At 35.2% G+C, this 18,432-nt stretch overlaps 1 protein-coding gene across 6 annotated transcripts in view; it reads right to left on the bottom strand.

The window, feature by feature from the left end:
• Positions 1–18,432, bottom strand: part of ATAD2B (ATPase family AAA domain containing 2B) — a 181,073-nt gene that overhangs the window by 20,796 nt on the left and 141,845 nt on the right. For all 6 annotated transcript variants that reach the window (XM_064295086.1, XM_023550459.2, XM_023550458.2 and 3 more), the window contains exon 22: positions 15,533–15,692. In XM_064295086.1, the coding sequence (XP_064151156.1) occupies positions 15,533–15,692 (160 nt within the window). The remainder of the gene's footprint in view (positions 1–15,532; positions 15,693–18,432) is intronic.

The following is an 18,432-nucleotide window of genomic DNA, read 5'->3' on the forward strand; positions in this document are numbered from 1 at the left end:
AGATTTGATGAATTGAACACTAGTGACTGAAGACCAGACAAGTTGTGGAACGACATCAAGGACATCATCCATGAAGAAAGCAAGAGGTCACTGAAAAGACAGGAAAGAAAGAAAAGTCCAAGATGGATGTCAAAGGAGACTCTGAAACTTGCTCTCAAACGTCAAGCAGCTAAAGCAAAAGGAAAAATTGATGAAGTAGAACTGAACAGAAGATTTCAAAGGGTGTCTTGAGAAGATAAAGTCAAGTATTATAATGACATGTGTGAAGAGCTGGAGATGGAAAACCAAAAGGGAAGAACATGCTCGGCGTTTCTCAAGCTGAAAGAACTGAAGAAAAAATTCAAGCCTCGAATTGCAATAGCGAAGGATTCTATGGGAAAATATTAAACGATACGGGAAGCATCAAAAGCAGATGGAAGGAATACACAGAGTCATGATACCAAAAAGAATTAGTTGATGTTCAACCATTTCAAGAGGTGGCATATGATCAGGAACCAATGGTACTGAAGGAAGAAGCCTAAGCTGCTCTGAAGGCATTGGTGAAAAACAAGGCTCCAGGAATTGATGGAATATCAGTTGAGATGTTTCAATAAGCAGACGCAGTGCTGGAGGTGCTCACTCATCTATGCCAAGAAATATGGAAGACAGCTGACTGGAAGAGATCCATATTTATGACTATTCCCAAGAAAGGTGATCCAGCCGAATGTGGAAATTATAGAACAATATCATTAATATCACATGCAAGCAAAATTTTGCTCAAGATCATTCAAAAACGGCTGCAGCAGTATATTGACAGGGAACTGCCAGAAATTCAGGCCCGTTTCAGAAGAGGACGTGGAACCAGGGATATCACTGCTGATGTCAGATGAATCCTGGCTGAAAGCAGAGAATACCAGAAGGATGTTTACCTGTGTTTTATTGACTATGCAAAGGCATTCGACTGTGTAGACCATAACAAATTATGGATAACATTGCAAAGAATGGGAATTTCAGAACACTTAATTGCGTTCATGAAGAACCTTTACATAGATCAAGAGGCCCTTGTTCAGACAGAACAAGGGGATACTGATTGGTTTAAAGTCAGGAAAGGTGTATGGCAAGGTTGTATTCTTTCACCATACCTATCCAATCTGTATGCTGAGCAATATATATGAGAAGCTGGACTATATGAAGAAGAATGGGGCATCAGGATTGGAGGAAGACTCATTAACAACCTGCGTTATCCACACGACACAACCTCGTTTGCTGAAAGTGAAGAGGACTTGAAGCACTTACTAGTGAAGATCAAAGACCACAGCCTTCAGTATGGATTGCACCTCAACATAAAGAAAACAAAAATCCTCACAACTGGACCAAAGAGCAACATCATGATAAATGGAGAAAAGATTGAAGTTGTCAAGGATTTCATTTTACTTGGATCCACAATCAACAGCCATGAAAGCAGTACTCAAGAAATCAAAAGACGCATTGCATTGGGTAAATCTGCTGCAAAGGGCCTCTTTAAAGTGTTGAAGAGCAAAGATGTCACCTTAAAGACGAAGGTGCACCTGACCCAAGCCATGGTATATTCAATTGCATCATATGCATGTGAAAGCTGGACAACGAATAAGGAAGACCAAAGAAGAATTGATGTCTTTGAATTGTGGTGCTGGTGAAGAATATTGAACATACCATGGACTGCCAAAAGAACAAACAAATCTGTCTTCGAAGAAGTACAACCAGAATGCTCCTTAGAAGCAAGGATGGTGAGACTGTATCTTACATTGGACATGTTGTCAGGAGGCATCAGTCCCTGGAGAAGGACATCATGCTTGGCAGAGTACAGGGTCAGCGGACAAGAGGAAGACCCTCAACAAGATGGATTGACACAGTGGCTGCAACAATGAGCTCAAGCATAACAATGATTGTAAGGATGGCTCAGGATGGGGCAGTGTTTCGTTCCGCTGTGCACAGGGTCACTATGAGTCGGAACTGACTCGACGGCACCTAACAACAACAACTTCCCTTAGTATGTTTTGAAAAAGGATCTATTGAAGTAGACTTGGTATCTAATAAATTATACATATTGGAAATATAAAATTTTTTGTTTGTATATATGAACACAACTGTAGCATCAGTATAATAAAGATTATGAACATATCCATCATCACCAAAAGCTTCTTTGTGCCCCTCCCTTCTAATACTCTCCACAACCTTCTGCTCCCAGGCAACAACTGGTGTGCTTTCTGTTACTACAGATTAGTTCAGATTTTCTGGAATTATATATAAATGGAATCATACAGTATGAATTCCTTTTTTGGTCTAGATTATTTCATTCAGCATAATTATTTTTGAGAATCATCCCTACTGTTGCATGTATCAATACTTCAGTCCTTTTTATTGCTGAGTAGTATCCCATTATATGGCTATAATATAATTTGTTTAGGCATTCACATGTTGGTAAACATCAGGGACGTTTCCAGGTTTTGACTACTATAAACAAAGCTGCAATAAACATTCATGAACAAATCTCTGTATGGACATATGCTTTCATTTCTCTTGGGTTAATACCTAGTAGTATTGCTGGGTTATATGACAGGTGTATGTTTAACATTTTAAGAAACTGCCTGTTTTCCAAAGTGGTTATGATCATTTTATATTCCTACCAGCAATGTATCAGAGTTCCAGTTCCTCCACATCCTTATCAACATTTGGTGTGGTCAGTCTTTCCAATTTTAGACATTCCAATAGGGGTTTAGTAGTATTTCAATGTGGTTTTAATTTGTATTTCAAATAAAAATTAATGAGGTTGAATATCTTTTTATGTGCTTATTTGCCCTCTTAATATTTTCTTTGGTGAAGTACCGTCAAATCTTATGACTATTTTTTATTCTTTTGATTGTGGTAAAATACACAAAGTTTCCTTTTTAACCATTTATAAGTGTACAATTCAGTGACATTAATTTTTTTTGCCATCTTGTGCCATCACCACTACCCATTTCCAAAAGTTTTACATCATCCCAAACAGAAACTCAGTATGACTTCAGCAATAACTCCCATTCTCTCCTCCTCCAAGTCCCTTGAAACTACTCAACTTCTGTCTGTATGCATTTGCCTAATCTATATATTTCATACAAGTGGGATCAGACCATATTTGTCCTTTTCTGTCTGGCTTATTTCACTTAGCAAAATGATTTCAAGGTTCATCCATATTTCAACAGGTTATCAGGGCTTCATTTCTCTTTATGGCTGAGTAATAGTTCATTGTATGTATGTACCACATTTTGTTGATCCATTCATTTGTTGATAGACATTAAGGCTATTTCCACCATTTGGCTATTGTGAATAGTACTATAATGAACACTGGTGTACAGTTTCTGTTTACTTGCCTGCTTTCAATTCTTTCGGGTTTATATGTAGGATTGGGATTGCTGGGTCATATGGTAGCCAAACTGTTTTCCACAGCTGCTGTACCATTTTGCATTCCCACCAGCAACAGATGAGGGCTCCAATTTCTCCTTATCAACATTTGTTGTTTTCTGTTTTGTTTTTTAATCTTAGCCATCCTAGAGGGGGTGAGTTTTTGTGGTTTTGATTTGTGTCTCCCCAGTGGTTAATGAAGGAGCCCTAGCAGCACAGTAGTTAAGTGCTTGGCTGCTAACTGAAAGGTTGGCAGTTTGAACCAGCCAGTTGCTCTGCTGCAGAAATATATGGCGGTCTGCTTCCGTAAAGATTACAGCCTTGGTAACCCAATGGGGCAGTTCTACTCTGTCCTATAGGGTCACTGTAAGTCAGAGTCAACTTGATAGGAACAGGTTAGGTTTTAGCTTTTTAATGGCTAATAACTTTGAGCTTCTTCTCCTGTGCTTGTTGGCCATTTGCATATACCCTGTGGTGAAATCTCTGTTGGAGTCCTTTGTTTATTTTTCGATTGGGTTTTTTTCTTTTTAAGTTGTTGGAGCTCTTTATATATTCTATATGTTAAATCCTTATCAGATATATGGTTTCCAAAGTTTTTTTTCCCAATCTTGTCGCTTCACTCTGTTGATAAAGTCCTTTAATGAAAAAAAGCCTTTAATTTTTATGACATTCCATTTATTTTTACTTATTTGTGCTGCTTATGCTTTTGGTGTCATATCTAAGAATCTACTGTTAAAAACTAGGTCATGAAAAAATACCCGTATGTTTTCTTCTAAAAGTTTTATGATTTTAGTTCTCACATTTAGGTCCTTGACCCATTTTGAATTAAGTGTTTTTATGTGGCGTGAGATATGGATTTAGTTTCATTATTAAACAGACTTCTTTTGCCATTAAATGGACTTAGCACCCTGGTCAAAAATTAGTTGACCACAGATGTATGATTTCTAGACTCTCAATTCTATTTCTTTGGTCTATATGTCTATTTTTAATACCAGTACCAGGTTGTTTTAATTACTGTGGCTTTACAGTATGTTTTGAAATCAGGAAATGTGAGTCTTCCTACTTTATTCTTCAAGATCAGTCTAGTTGTTTGGGGTCCCCTGCCATTCTATATAAATTTGAAGACTGGCTTTTCCATTTCTGCAAAGATTGTTGGGATTTTGATATCAATTGCATTGTATTTATAGATTGCTTTAACTGACATCTTAACAATATTAGCCCTACCAGTCCACGAAGACGGAGAATGTCCTTGCATTTATTTAGGTCCTCTTTAATTTCTTTTAGTAATGTTTTATAGTTTCCAGTGAAAACATCTTTCACTTTCCTGGTTAAATTTTATTCCATGGTCCTCTATTCTTTTAGAAGTTATTATTATAAATAGAATTGTTTCCTTAATTTCCTTTTCTACTTGCTCACTGGTGATATATAGAAACCTGACTGATTCCTTTGTGCTGATCTTATACCTGTCACTTCTTTTTTTGCATAGAGTTGTTCCAACACTGTCTGTTGGAAACACTACACTTTCTCTGCTGAACCACTTTTGCACCTCTGTCAAAAAGCAATTGACCACATATATGTGGGTTTTTTATTTCAGGACTCTATTCTATTCCACTGATCTATTTGTTGACCTTTATGCCAATACCACACGAGCTGGATTACTGTAACTCTATAATAGGTCTTGAAATAAAGTAGTAATAAGTCCTCCAATTCTGCTTTATTTTTCAAAGTTTTAACTATTCTAGGTCCTTTGCATTTCCATGGGAGTTCTACAATCAGCTTGTCAACTTCTGTGAAATGTCTGCTGGGGCTTTGATTTTGATTGTATTGAATCCATGGTTCAATTTGGGAAGAAATGACATCTTAACAAGACTCAAGTCTTCCAATTCATAAACACAACATCTCTTCATTTTCTTTAATTTTTCTTTTCAATGTTTTATACTTTTCAGGGTACAGGTTTTGCATATTCTATTTATCTACATTTCATATTTTGATACTATTGTATATAATATTGCTTCTTAGTCTACTGGCTGGAATACCCAGTATAATGTTGGACAGAAGTGTTGACAGGAAACATCTTTGCAATGTTACTCATTTTAGGGGGAAAGTATTTAGTCATTCATTATCAGGTATGATGTTAGCTATGGTTTTTTTTGCAGATGTGTATTTCTAGTTTGCTGACAGTTTTTAGTTAGAAATGAATGTTGAACGTTGTCAATGCTTTTCTATATCTGTGGAGATAATCACATCTTCTTCCTTAGTCTGTTAATATATTGAATTATACATGGATTCATTTTTAAGTATTAAACCACTCTTGCATTCCTGGAATAAACCCTACTTGATCACAATGTATTATGCTTTTAACATACTGTTGGATGTAATTTGCTAAAATTTTATGTTCATGAAGGATATTGGTCTGTAGTTATTTTTTCCCCTTGTAACAGTGTTATTTTGGTTTTCGTATCAGACTAAACCTGACTTTGTGGAACAGTTTAGGAAGAATTCTCTCCAATTTTCTGGAACAGTTTGTGTAGAACTGGTATTATTTCTTCGCTAAGTGCTTGATAAAATTAACCAGTGAAGCCTTCTGGGCCTAGAGTTTTCTTAGTGGAAAGATTCAAATTCAATTGCTTTAATAGATATAGAGCTATACACATTATTCATTGCTTCTTTTATGAGCTCTGGTATTTTGTGTCTTTCAAATAATTTGTCTACTTTACCTCAGTTGTAAAATTTACTAGCATAAAACTGTTAATAATATTCCCTTACTATTATTTCAATACCTGTAGAATGTCAGCTTTTTTCATTTCTATTATTGGTAATTTGTGTCTTCTCTCTCATTACTCTGACCAGTTCAGCCAGAAGTTTATCCATTATTGATCCAAGTTTTTATTTCATTAATTTTCTCTATTTTTTTATTTCAGTAATTCCTGTCAAATCTTTCCTTTTTTCTGCGTACTTTGAATTTCATTTGCCCTTCTTTCTCCAGTTTACTGAGAGCTGAGGTCACTGTTAAGAGACCTTTCTTCTTTCCTAATCATACTGTATTTTTACACAAGTAACGTGCACATTCTACTTTTGTTTGCCAGCTGAGCCCTCCTCCTGCAAAGTATTTTGATAAGTGCACTACGCTTATTTTTTTACAGCAACGTGTAAAAAAAATTGGCATAGCAGCACTTATGAAAATACCTCTCGGGAGGGGGATGCAGTTGGCAAACAAATGTAGAAGGCCTGTGTTATCTCATAAAAATATAGTAGATGTCTAGCGCTATAGTTTTCCCTAGCTACTGCTTTAGCTGCATTCCACAGATTTTTGACGTGCTTTTTTTATATTATTTTCATTTTATTTAGTTCAAACTACTTTGTAATTTCTTTTTTTTATTTTTTCCTGACCCAGAGGTTACTGAGAAGTATTTAGTTTCCAAATATTTGGGGGATTTTCCAGATAACTTTCTGTTATTGAATTCTAATTTAATTCCATTATGGTCAGAGAACTTACAGTGTATAACCTGAATCCTTTTATATTTAATAAGACTTGTTTTACGGCCCCATATATGGCCTACCTTGGAAAGTGTTCCAGTGCACTTGAAAAGAATATGCATACGTGCTGTTGTGCAGAGTGTTCTATAACGTCACTTAGGTAAAATGATTGGTAGTGGTATTCAAGTCTCTATATCTGTACTGATTTTCTTCCTACTGGCTCTATTATTGAAAGAGCGGTGCTGAAATCTCCAAGTTTAATTGCAACTTTGTCTAGTTGTCCTTGCAGTTCTATCAGTTTTTGCTTCATGAATTTTGAAGCTCTGTTATTAGGGGCATAAATGTTTAGAATCGTTATGTCTGCTTGATGATTATGAACTACTCTCTTTATCCCAGATAATATTTTTTAGTCTGAAATCTACTTTGTCTGATATTAATGAAACCACTCCAGCTTTCCTTTGATTGATACAACCATGATATATCTTTTTCCATGCTTTTCTTTTAACCTATTTGTAACTTTATATTCAAAGTTAGTTTCGTGTTGAGTCTTACTTTATTTTATCCAATCTGATGATCTGTCTTTACTTGGGGTGCTTATGTCAGGGGCCAGTGATTTCTTTTTCTGTAAAGGGTCAGAGAGTAAATATTTTAGGCTTCACAGGCCATAAATTCTGTGTTGCAAGTACATAACTGTCATATTAGTACAGAAGCAGCCATAGACAATAAGTTAAAAAAAAAAAAAGAGTGTGGCTGTGTTCCAATAAAAAACTTACCTTAAAAAACAGTCAGCCTGACTACACTTTGCTAACTTGTGGTTTAGACAATCTCATCTCTGGTTTAGACCATTTACTTTTAATGTGATTTATTGATATGGTTGCTATTTATTTTCCATTAATCCCATGTATTCTTTGTTACCTTTTCCCCACTTACATTAGACTGTGTGTGTTTTAAATGATTCCATTTTATCTCCTTTACTGATTTAGTAGCTTTCTTGGTTGTACTATTCCTGGCTATATGGAAATTTCAAAGACTACTCCTTTTCATGCTTTTAACTGGCTCTTTCTCTGGCCTTGAGCAGTAGTTTCCTGAGGTATATGGTGTTGATCAGCACTTAGCTGAAAACTGGAGAAGGACTGTCTGCAGATATCTGAGTGCTCTCTCTGTGAAGATTTCTTCTTTCTGGTACTCTGCCCAGAGTAGTCTAGCCAATTTGGTCTACCTGAGTTTTCCCTCCCCATGCTACAGTCTGGAAACTCTCCAAGCAAACATAGTGTTCAGCTTGTTTATTTCTCATCTTTTAGGATGACTGTCCTTCACTGCCTTACATTATTGTCTTAGAAACTATTGCTTCATATGTTTTGTTTAGGTTTTTTGTTTCAGGTTGGAGTGTAAATCCAGTCCTTTTTATTCCACCCTGGCAAAAGCAAAGGTCTCCCTATGCCTTTTAAATAGTTGAAAACCAAACTAATGGCTGTTTAACATTCTAAAGTGGGATATATCTTAATTTTTCAGAATTATTTCTCTATTGTTGGAAGTTTTAAATTGCTTTAAATTTTAGCTACTACAAATAAAAGCTACAATGAACATTCTTAGAAGTAGCTACACTGTTAAACTGATAATACAATATTTTTAGCCCACAGCATATCACACCTCTCTGCCACTGGCTTCCACCTCAGCCTGAGCAAAGAGGAACTAAAAAAGATGTTAGATTAAATGCTAAGTCATGTTTCTGGAATATTATCTTGTCCTCTAAAATAATTTTTTTTTTCTCTTTCTAAAGGACACCTATCATCCCCCATCTCACCCCCAATCAAAAGGTGAAAAGAACGAATGAATGAAGAAAAACAATTTCATAAAAATTCTCTACTGGCTTGAAGGACACGGAATTTATTCTAAAGAGCACCTGCATTTGATGGGGGAAAAAAGCTTTTTCATGTGTCTATCATAGTTCTTTTTAGTCATTCTTAGCTTAGAACAGTATCTAAGAATATACACAGTACAGGATCATAAACTTAAAGACCATTAAAACTAAAAAGGACATACATGATTATTCTTGGTCCTTAAACTTTTTTTGAGGGGCAGGGGAGTCAGTACGAATCCTTTTAGGAATGTGATGAAAGTAGAAAAATACACATGCATTTTGTATATGGCTGTTCAGACTCTCACAAACCCCAAACTTAAAACCCTTGCTCTAATAATTGTGCTTGAATAAAAGGTACATATTTACCAGCTCTTTTTACTTTGTCTTATACTTTAACATCTCACGGTTCTCCAAATCTAAGAAATTTGCAAGTAACATAAGCATGGCGAAAAAAACACACATTGGCTTTGAAGCTAAGACATCTCAATTCACTCAGTTGTGCCATTAACATTTGTGGTTCTGTAGATATTATTACCACCTTTGCCTTCAGCAAAAATAACGGCTACTTAGGACATACTGATGAATAATCTGTAATGTAATAGGATCACTACTTTTATGGAAGTAGCAACTATTTCAATGTGTATTTTTTGTATTTTGCGTGAGCTTTTATTCTCTAAGTCACTATTAAAAGAAAAAACAGAAGTACATTAGCCATTTTTTTAGTAAGGTTATTAGAAAGATAAACAATATTTTTTAAAAAATTTTACAGCATGCTTTTCCCCACAATTATTTCATAAATAAGAAATATTACTGTATTGTCTGGTTCAGATCACATTTACACATTAATTCATATTTCTACATAAAGCTATTATCTCTCCATTTAAAAATTTCTGTGTAATCTGCAACTTCTTAAGTTAGTATCTGACAAGAGAACAAGGGATACAATTTACTCACTGGCCATATTTATTAAGAACGTGCTCCACATAAGATGCCTACACAGATCCTGTTCTCAATCAGCTTAGGCTCTAAAACAAGGGATAAAAACCAAAAACCAAACCACTGTCGTCGAGTCGATTCCGACTCCGAGTGACTCTGTAGATATGTAAACAAAATAACTACTTCAGGCAAAAAAAAAAAAAAAAAAGCTTTAATAAATGCCTCAGAAAACTTACATAATGCTATGAGATTCAGAGAAGGGATTGCTTATAATTGAAGGAAAATGAGAAAAACTTTCATAATAGCATTTAATATTCCTTGAAAGATAAGTGGGATTTTTTTTTTTTTAAATTTTTAAAACTATACACTTTAAAACTGTAGACTTTCTTGGTTCTAAATTATACTTCAGTAAAACTTATTTAAAAAGAAGAAATATACACTCTCTCAGTAGAGGAAATATATTTAACAAACGTACTAAAACAGCAAGGCTCAGACCTATAATGAGAATTTTTCCTAACGCTTCCTCCTGGTCTCCTCCTCTCTCTTCTCATTCTATATCTGCCTACGGATTGCATTCACTCCTATACACTGATGACTCCCAACCATATCACCTGCCCAAACCACAAAAACAAACCAGTTGCCTTCAAGTCAATTCTGACTCATGATGATCCCATGTATTTCAGAGTTGAACTGTGCACAGGGTTTTCAATGGCTGTGATCTTTCAGAAATAGATGACCCAGGCTTTTTTCTGAGGCGCCTCTGAGTGAATTCAAATCACCAGCTTTTCAGTTAGAAGTCAAGTACTCAACCATTTGCGTCACCCAGGGACTCCTTGTCTCTTGCCCAAACGTCTCCTAATCCCCAGAACCACATATTCAACTATTATACAATGACTCCGTTTTATCTGGATGTTAATGTCCAAAATTAAGTTTAGCATCCTAACACAAATCTATTCATCCATCTATTTACTTTCTCAGATTCCCTAATATCCAGACCAAAAACTCAGGAGCCATTCTACATTTATGTCAGTCATATCTAATTGGTTGATCACTAAGCCTTTCATATTTTACCTCTTTTGCTGCCATTACAAGAGAATCTTAACTAGCCTCCCAACCTTCACCTCACCATTCCCATGACCTCTACACTAAAATTGATACTACTCATAACACTATACTCTTAAAACACAAATCAAATCAAATTGTATCACTTTCTGTCTTAAAACTGTCCGATGGCACCTTAACATCTAAGAATTAACTCTAAGGTCCTCTACGGTCCTTACAAAGATCAGAAACTTACTATGATCTTTATTTTTCTGTAGGACTCCCCCATTAAGTAGACTTTAAACATCTCACAGAGCCCAGGCCTGTGTCTTATTCATCTGTATCTCTCTAGCAGTGAACATCATGATTTATACATGCAGAATTTTTAATAAATAGAGGCTTAGGAAATGATGAACCAGTGAGTGGGGCGGTGGCAGAACTTCCCTCCACTGCTCTACAAGCACACTATTCTTTGCACACTACTTGCCTCAGCCTAGAAGGAATACCCTTCCCAATCTTGCTCATTTCCAGGTCATATCTTCTCCTTTGTGCTCATTCACGCTGTGCACATGTTTTTAACATAAACCTTAAGACACTGCACCATAGGCATCTGCTGCCACCTCAAGACAAAATTCATTATTGCTACCTCTATACTAATTCCTGTTACCGCAATAAGCAATTATTCAGTAAGTATTTCTGTCATCTCTACTAACAATGAGTTTCTGACAGTAGGGACTATCACTTATTTACCTTTGTGTGTGTGTATATATATATATATATGTATATGCCTATCACGTATTAGTTATCCAATACGTATTACTGGTTTGAATATCTGTCTCAAGAGGCAGGGATGCCATAGTCATCTTTGTATTTTCAGCACTCAGCTTTGTAATTAACTAGCACATGACACTCATAAATACCAAGAGAAGTAAGAACAGGTTTGGCTGAAGCACAGACTCATGAAATATAGCTATGGCAAATAAATGTAGGAGTGTATTAAAAGCAGACCACAGGGGGTTTCAGAAACTAAGGTGAATCCAGGGGCTAGATAGCAATCTATCAACTGATACAAAACAGACGATTTTGGAAAGACTACAAGATTAGGGCTGAAATTTCAGCAAAATTAACTAAATAATGGTATGTATATGGATGGGCTTTGGGTTTAGAGAGGATTCATGAATGGGGAACAGCGAAACATAATCAAAAATCTATGAGGTAAAAATTAGGATCATATATCTAACACTGGTCACATTTAGAAGACAAGTTAAATTTCTTCTGGCTCCATATTTAATTCCTGTCCACATCGTCCTCAAGGGGGAGAATCTGGGTAAACACTTAGGCAACATATCTAGCCTTCAAAATGCTGGCTTTTGCCTTCTATGTATATGCTATTTTTTTCCCCAAACGGCCAAGTGTTCTGCAAAACAGAATACCGTAAGCTTTCAAATACTCACGAGAGCTTGTAAAAGTAATACAACATTCACGTAATTTCCACTTACTACACAACAAACCATGAGGTTGTTTTTCTGATACATAACAAGTGGTTCTGTTGCTAAGAAAAAAAACAGGCCTCTTGCCTAAAGACTTGAAAAAATCTGAAAAGAGCTAAAATAATGCTTTTGAATTATATCATACTTTTTGCATCTAAAAAAGTGAAGGAGGAAAGTTATAAGTGCATCATGCTAACTATAACTGTGAGATAAAGCCATATTCTTTGATTATACAACTGAAATCTGGAGTAAAAGAAACACCAGAAACCATTGCTTCTTTCTTGAGCGAAATATTATTAAACAATGTGGTTATAATTAATTACTTAGGGGAAAAACCTAAAATGACCTTCTCAAGTGGCTTTCTCTAAGCAGTCAAATTCATTTCTACCAGTTCCCAGATCAGTTCCAAAACAGGATTAGATTTAAAATGTGATCCCAGGAAGGTAATAAGCAGAAAGTATAATAAAGCAAATATGCCCAGTAAGGAACAAATTTATGAAAAATTAAAGTACAATTTAAAATAATAATGAATAAAAATACCAACAGCTAACCTTTATGGAACACTTACCATGTCGAAGGCACTATGCTAAGGGTTTAACATATTAGGTTGAACCATATGAAAATGGTAATTTTCTCTTTTAAACCGCTTCAAAGAGAAGAACCAAACACCAAACCTGCTGCCGTCGAGTCAATTCCCACTCATAGCAAGCCTATTGGCAGAGGTGAACTGCCACGTAGGGTTTCCAAGGAGCATCTAGTAGATTCAAACTGCCCACCTTTTGGTTAGCAGTCAAGCTCTTAACCACAGTGCCACCAGGGCTCCCCAAAGAGAAGGGTACTATTATTATCACTATTTTGCAGATGAGAAAACTAAAACTTAGAAGCATTAACTTGACTGACATTAAAGAACTAGGAAGTGGCAGAACTCGGACTACAGCCCAGATCTAAATCCAAAGCCCAAGGTCTCAAATAACATACTACGGAGTTTCAGTAATCTCTCTATTTTGAAAAACAGGCTGAGGGTGTAGGTACACAAGTACTTTCATACATTCCTCAACGCCACTGTGTAGACACTTGTGCAGGCTGCACTTTTACACAGAACCCCAGCAATGGAGTCAAACGAGGCTGAAACCCAGCCCCATAGTACACTACCCTAACTACGGCCTTGTTGCAGGGTTGCATTCATACTGAAGAAGGGGATTCTTTCTCTCTCTCTCATGCAAAACTGTCATACTGGCTAACGGTGGCCCTGATGCTGCTGGTAGAAGTAAAAAGTGGTAAAATATTTTGTGAGAAGATTTTAATCACACACATTAAAACCCTTAAAAAGTTTTATATTCTTTGATGCAGAAATTTTACTTTAAGGAATTTATCCTAAGGAAATAATCAAGGACATACATAAAACTTATGCTATAAAGATATTTGTCATTGTTTACAATAGAGGAAAAACTAGAAAAATCTAATATGTCCAACAACAGGGTATTAGCTACCACAGTACATCTATATGATGAAAAAATGTGGCAGAAATATATTCTTTGCCTTGCAAAGTTTTTCACAAAATATTACATGAATGACAAAGTTTAAAAAATCACATTATATCATTTGTAATAAAAGGCAAACATCTTAATACAAAGCATAAGAACTATTAGATACCAATGCAGCAATGTAAAAATTTGGTTCTGCCTCTTAACTTGAAATTAGGATGTGTGTTTTACTGTGGTCTAAATTTAGGCAAAATATATCTGATTGAGCATGAAATTGAGAAATCCAGGTCATTCTAACATGTAGCCTGGGTTGAGAACCACTGTCCCAAAACACAGATGGCAAAGCACAAACAATACTCTAAATATCTTAGATAAGAGAAACTTAAACAAGTTAAAAAAAAAAAAAACTTACTTGTATATCACTTGAAGAAACAGTGAGAATTCTCAATAAAGTGAGGAAGAGAAAAACAGCCCCTGACGCTGGAAGCTGGCCCAGCACTGTCAGCTAGGTCTTGGTGTGCTTGTATTAAACAAACAATTTCACAGAACACTAACATCACACAACGCCCCTCTGTGCCCATGATAAATGATGGAATAATGATAATGACAAGACCATGCTGTAATCATGTCTGAACAGTCAAAAACATGAACATTGCTCTAATCACAAAAATAATAAAATATAATCCTATCCTAGTTAATATGAGCAACTGCTTACCAATCATAGCTTTAGCCTCACTCTATTCTTCTTGGCTTTGAGGTTCTAAAAATGCCCAGCCACAAAATTACTCAAACTTCCTAACAGCACCAAATCTGTTACAAAGCCCCACTTCCTTAAACCTTCCCCCAAATCACTTAACACAAGTCTAAATCCTATAGGATTTTCCATGCTGCACATTCTCCCTTGTTTAACTACAGATATGTGCCTGACGGTCCTTCCTGAAGGGCGATGATAAAAGCTGGGATTACTAGCTTGAGTACAGGGCAGGATGGGGTCAGAAGTAAAATAATAAAATTATATAAAAACACCTACAACCTAGAGATAATTACTTCCACAAAAACAGGTCTTTTGATACAGAGACTTATCCTGTCATTGATTCCCACAAATTCAAAAGTCCCAGTGTGGAGCTATGGAAGGTGGATGAACCCCTGAAAACTACTGCCCTGAGATAGTCTCTAAACCAAAGATATCCCCTGAAGTCATCTTAAAATCGAACAATAGTTTAGCTTAACTAATAAAAAAGGTCTGCCTTGAGCATTATGTTATTTTAAGGACTATCTATATAGGATCAAATTGACAACAGCGACTTGAGAGATTAGAGGGTAGTGAGTTTATATTAACGAGGGAGGAACTACTAAGAAAAGGAGAGTGAGAATGGTTACACAACTCAAAGAATGTAATCAATGTGTCACTAAATTGTACATGTAGAAACTGGTGAAGTGGTATGTGTTTTACTGTGTATATTCTCAACAACAACAACAAACTAAATAAAATTTAGGGAGAAAAAAAAAGTCCCAGTGTTTATCAGCACTGGTGACACTGACAAAATAAATATATTTTAAATTAAATTCTTCATTACTCAGTTTCCCATCATAACCTGAACAAAATAAAAATCAAAGTATAAAAAATGAAAGGTAAATGAAGAAACTAAATCCTGAACATAATACCTAGAACAATAAAATCCTCTAAAGTGTATTATTTTTAATATATCACTACTTCTAAATCAAGACGTTTCTGAACATAACCGATCATTAAAATTGATTTCTTTATCTAAACAAAGACATGACTTAGTGTTTAAGCCATCTTCTCAGCGATTATGAGTCAGGCCTGCCCTGTGCATCCTTACCTCCTGGGTCCTTATCTGGATTATACTCTAAAGCATTGCTACAGATGAGGTCAATATCTTTCAGGAAATCCTTGGCAGTCAGGTAATTATGTTTATCGATTTTAGTTATTATTGTTGATAAATCCATTGGTTCCTTGATTACTTCAAGATAATCTGAAACCTACAACAAATAAGACATTTACATGAAAATTATTTCTGGTTTTTCATATGATCTATTCAGTTTATAAAAACATAGTTATTTAAAAATTAAATCTAGATACTTAAAAACTGCAGCACAATTTATTCTACTAAAGTTATTATCTGTCATACTTTCCATGAATAGCCTTAGTTTCCAAGTCATATCTAAATCAGCTCTGAGATGTTTCTCATTTTGAAATTTGAAACCAATTGCCTCAGTTTTTTTAAATTCTTTGGACATACCTGAGAAGAGAATGGATAGGTAAAAGCACCCAGTAAGCATCAATAAATGTTACTTCAAGAAAATAAAAGGAAAAAATGATTTCTCATATTATTAGAAAAGTTGTTCTGATGAATCTCTTTAAAAATTTTTTAAATAAAAATTTTTCTTTCTCTTTCAGTTTTCTAGGGTGAATCATTTCATGGAAAGTGTTTTCCACTCCTTTGGAGGCATTACAAATATTCTGAGTCAGTCATAAAACAAACCAAGTATTGCTTTCATCATTAGTAAAAGATCTGTTGGATTTGAAGTATTAACAAATCTATAAACAAGAAACATATTTTGCTCTATGTGCTGCTTTTCTGGGAGATAACCCAAAATATGTGATACTAAGTAATGCCTTGCCCAATAAATTATATGTTTTATATCATTTAACTAATAAGAAAGCCCTAGCAATCTCCAATCACGTAATTAGGTCTGATATAAAAGCAGCGTAAGCAGTAATGTCTAATTAGTCCAGAACCGATTTCTGGAGATAGGTAATTTCTGCTTTATGAAATTGAAGGCTAGCTTCAGATGGCATTATTGCGATTATTTTTTTAAATTTATATGTGTAAACAGAGAGTCCCTGACTGAGCAGGAGAAAAGTGGGACGCAGAACTCAAATTCTAGTAAAAAACACCAGACTTAATGGTCTGACTGAGACTAGAGGGACCCCAGAAGACATGGCCCCCAGACTCTCTGTTAGCCTAAAACTAAAACCATTCCCAAAGCCAACTCTTTAGACAAAGATTAGACTGGACTATAAGACATTAAATGATACTTGTGAAGAGTGTGCTTCTTAGCTCAAGTAGATACATGAGACTAAATGGGCAGCTCCTGTCCAGAGGCGAGATGAGAAGGCAGAAAGGGACAGGAGCTGGTTGAATGGACATGGGAAATATTGGGTGGAAAGGAGGAGTGTGCTGTTGCATTACAGGGAGAGCAACTAGGGTCAAATAATGATGTGTGTATAAATTTTTGTATGAGAAACTAACTTGAAAATTAGGTCTGCGTATCCCAGTTGGAGGAGAAAAAAAAAAAAAAGTAGCTGTGATATAGTGTAAAGAAGATAGACTTTGAATTTTAAAAAATTTCAAGTCACAACTATGTCACTTTCACTTCAAGCATAATAAAAAAAATATGTGTGTACACGCACACACAAACACATATATATATAAAATACCTCTTTTAAGACTTTTAAGATCTTATAAAAATATTACGTAGGAAGGGGTGTGTGTGTTTTTTAATTTGTATTTTGGCCTCTAGGAGCTGAAAAGCCAGTCAGCCTCCTGACGGGAAAGATAGTAAGCTGTACTGGAGCAAGTAATAGTTCAGAAGATAGTTGTCTTCTTGTCTCTGGCACTGGGCATGCCCTGTATACATGTAGAAAATGTTTTATAAACTGTAAAGCACTATAAAAATTATATTACTAAAGGCTATAAAATTTTAGTACCTATGCTTAATTTTAAAATTCAACATTTATGTTCTAAACTTTTGTTCTCTCTGTAGTCAGCTTTAAAATTTAGTAAAGTTTTTAGAAATTTTAAATTCATCATCTGAATATAAACTTTGTGTTTTTTTATGCTTAATTTTAAAATTCAACATTTATGTTCTAAACTTTTGTTCTCTCTGTAGTCAGCTTTAAAATTTAGTAAAGTTTTTAGAAATTTTAAATTCATCATCTGAATATAAACTTTGTGTTTTAGGTTATCTAAATGTTATCTTGTTTCCCTTCTCTAATCCCTCCTAAGGACTCCCACAGTTAAGAGCAGGTAAAGAATCAGTGGCAGAATGAAACTGAGACAAAAGAACAAAGGAAAAAACAACAGGAATGTAACTCGACTCTTAAATAAAATTTTTATCTGAACAACACTTTCTTTTTCCACTGCCTTACCACCATTTATAAAACTTTTACTCTGTTGCAGATGGCATTTGAAATCTGACGATCTTTTCTGGTTTGAAAGAAAAGTTTCTTGGGCAAAGGCAGAACTGGTTTATTCCAAACATGGGAGGTTGTACCGGGGGAAGCTGTTATCATTTATGAAGAATCAGAGTCCAAACATACCCAGTTTAGGGTGAAGGGGCAGAAGGCATTTAAAACAATCTTTAAGGTTGGCTGATAGTTTTAAGGTCTTCTGAAAACACTACAGGAAAAAGAAATATTCCACTAATATAAAGTAATATTTATTAACTGGAAAAAAAAAAAATTAGGTCTGCGTATCCCAGTTGGAGGAGAAAAAAAAAAAAAAAATTAGCTGTGATATAGTGTAAAGAAGATAGACTTTGAATTTTAAAAAATTTCAAGTCACAACTATGTCACTTGCCAACTATATAAGCTAATCGAGCCTCAGTTTCCACAACTGCAAAATGAAAATAATAATGTTGACACTGCAAGGTTGTTGAGAGGAGCAAATGGATAAAGCTATGTACTGTGGACAAAGATACAAATAAAACTATAGAC

This window comes from Loxodonta africana, chromosome 12 (genome assembly GCF_030014295.1).
Source record: "Loxodonta africana isolate mLoxAfr1 chromosome 12, mLoxAfr1.hap2, whole genome shotgun sequence".
In the NCBI taxonomy this organism is placed as follows: Eukaryota; Metazoa; Chordata; class Mammalia; order Proboscidea; family Elephantidae; genus Loxodonta; species Loxodonta africana.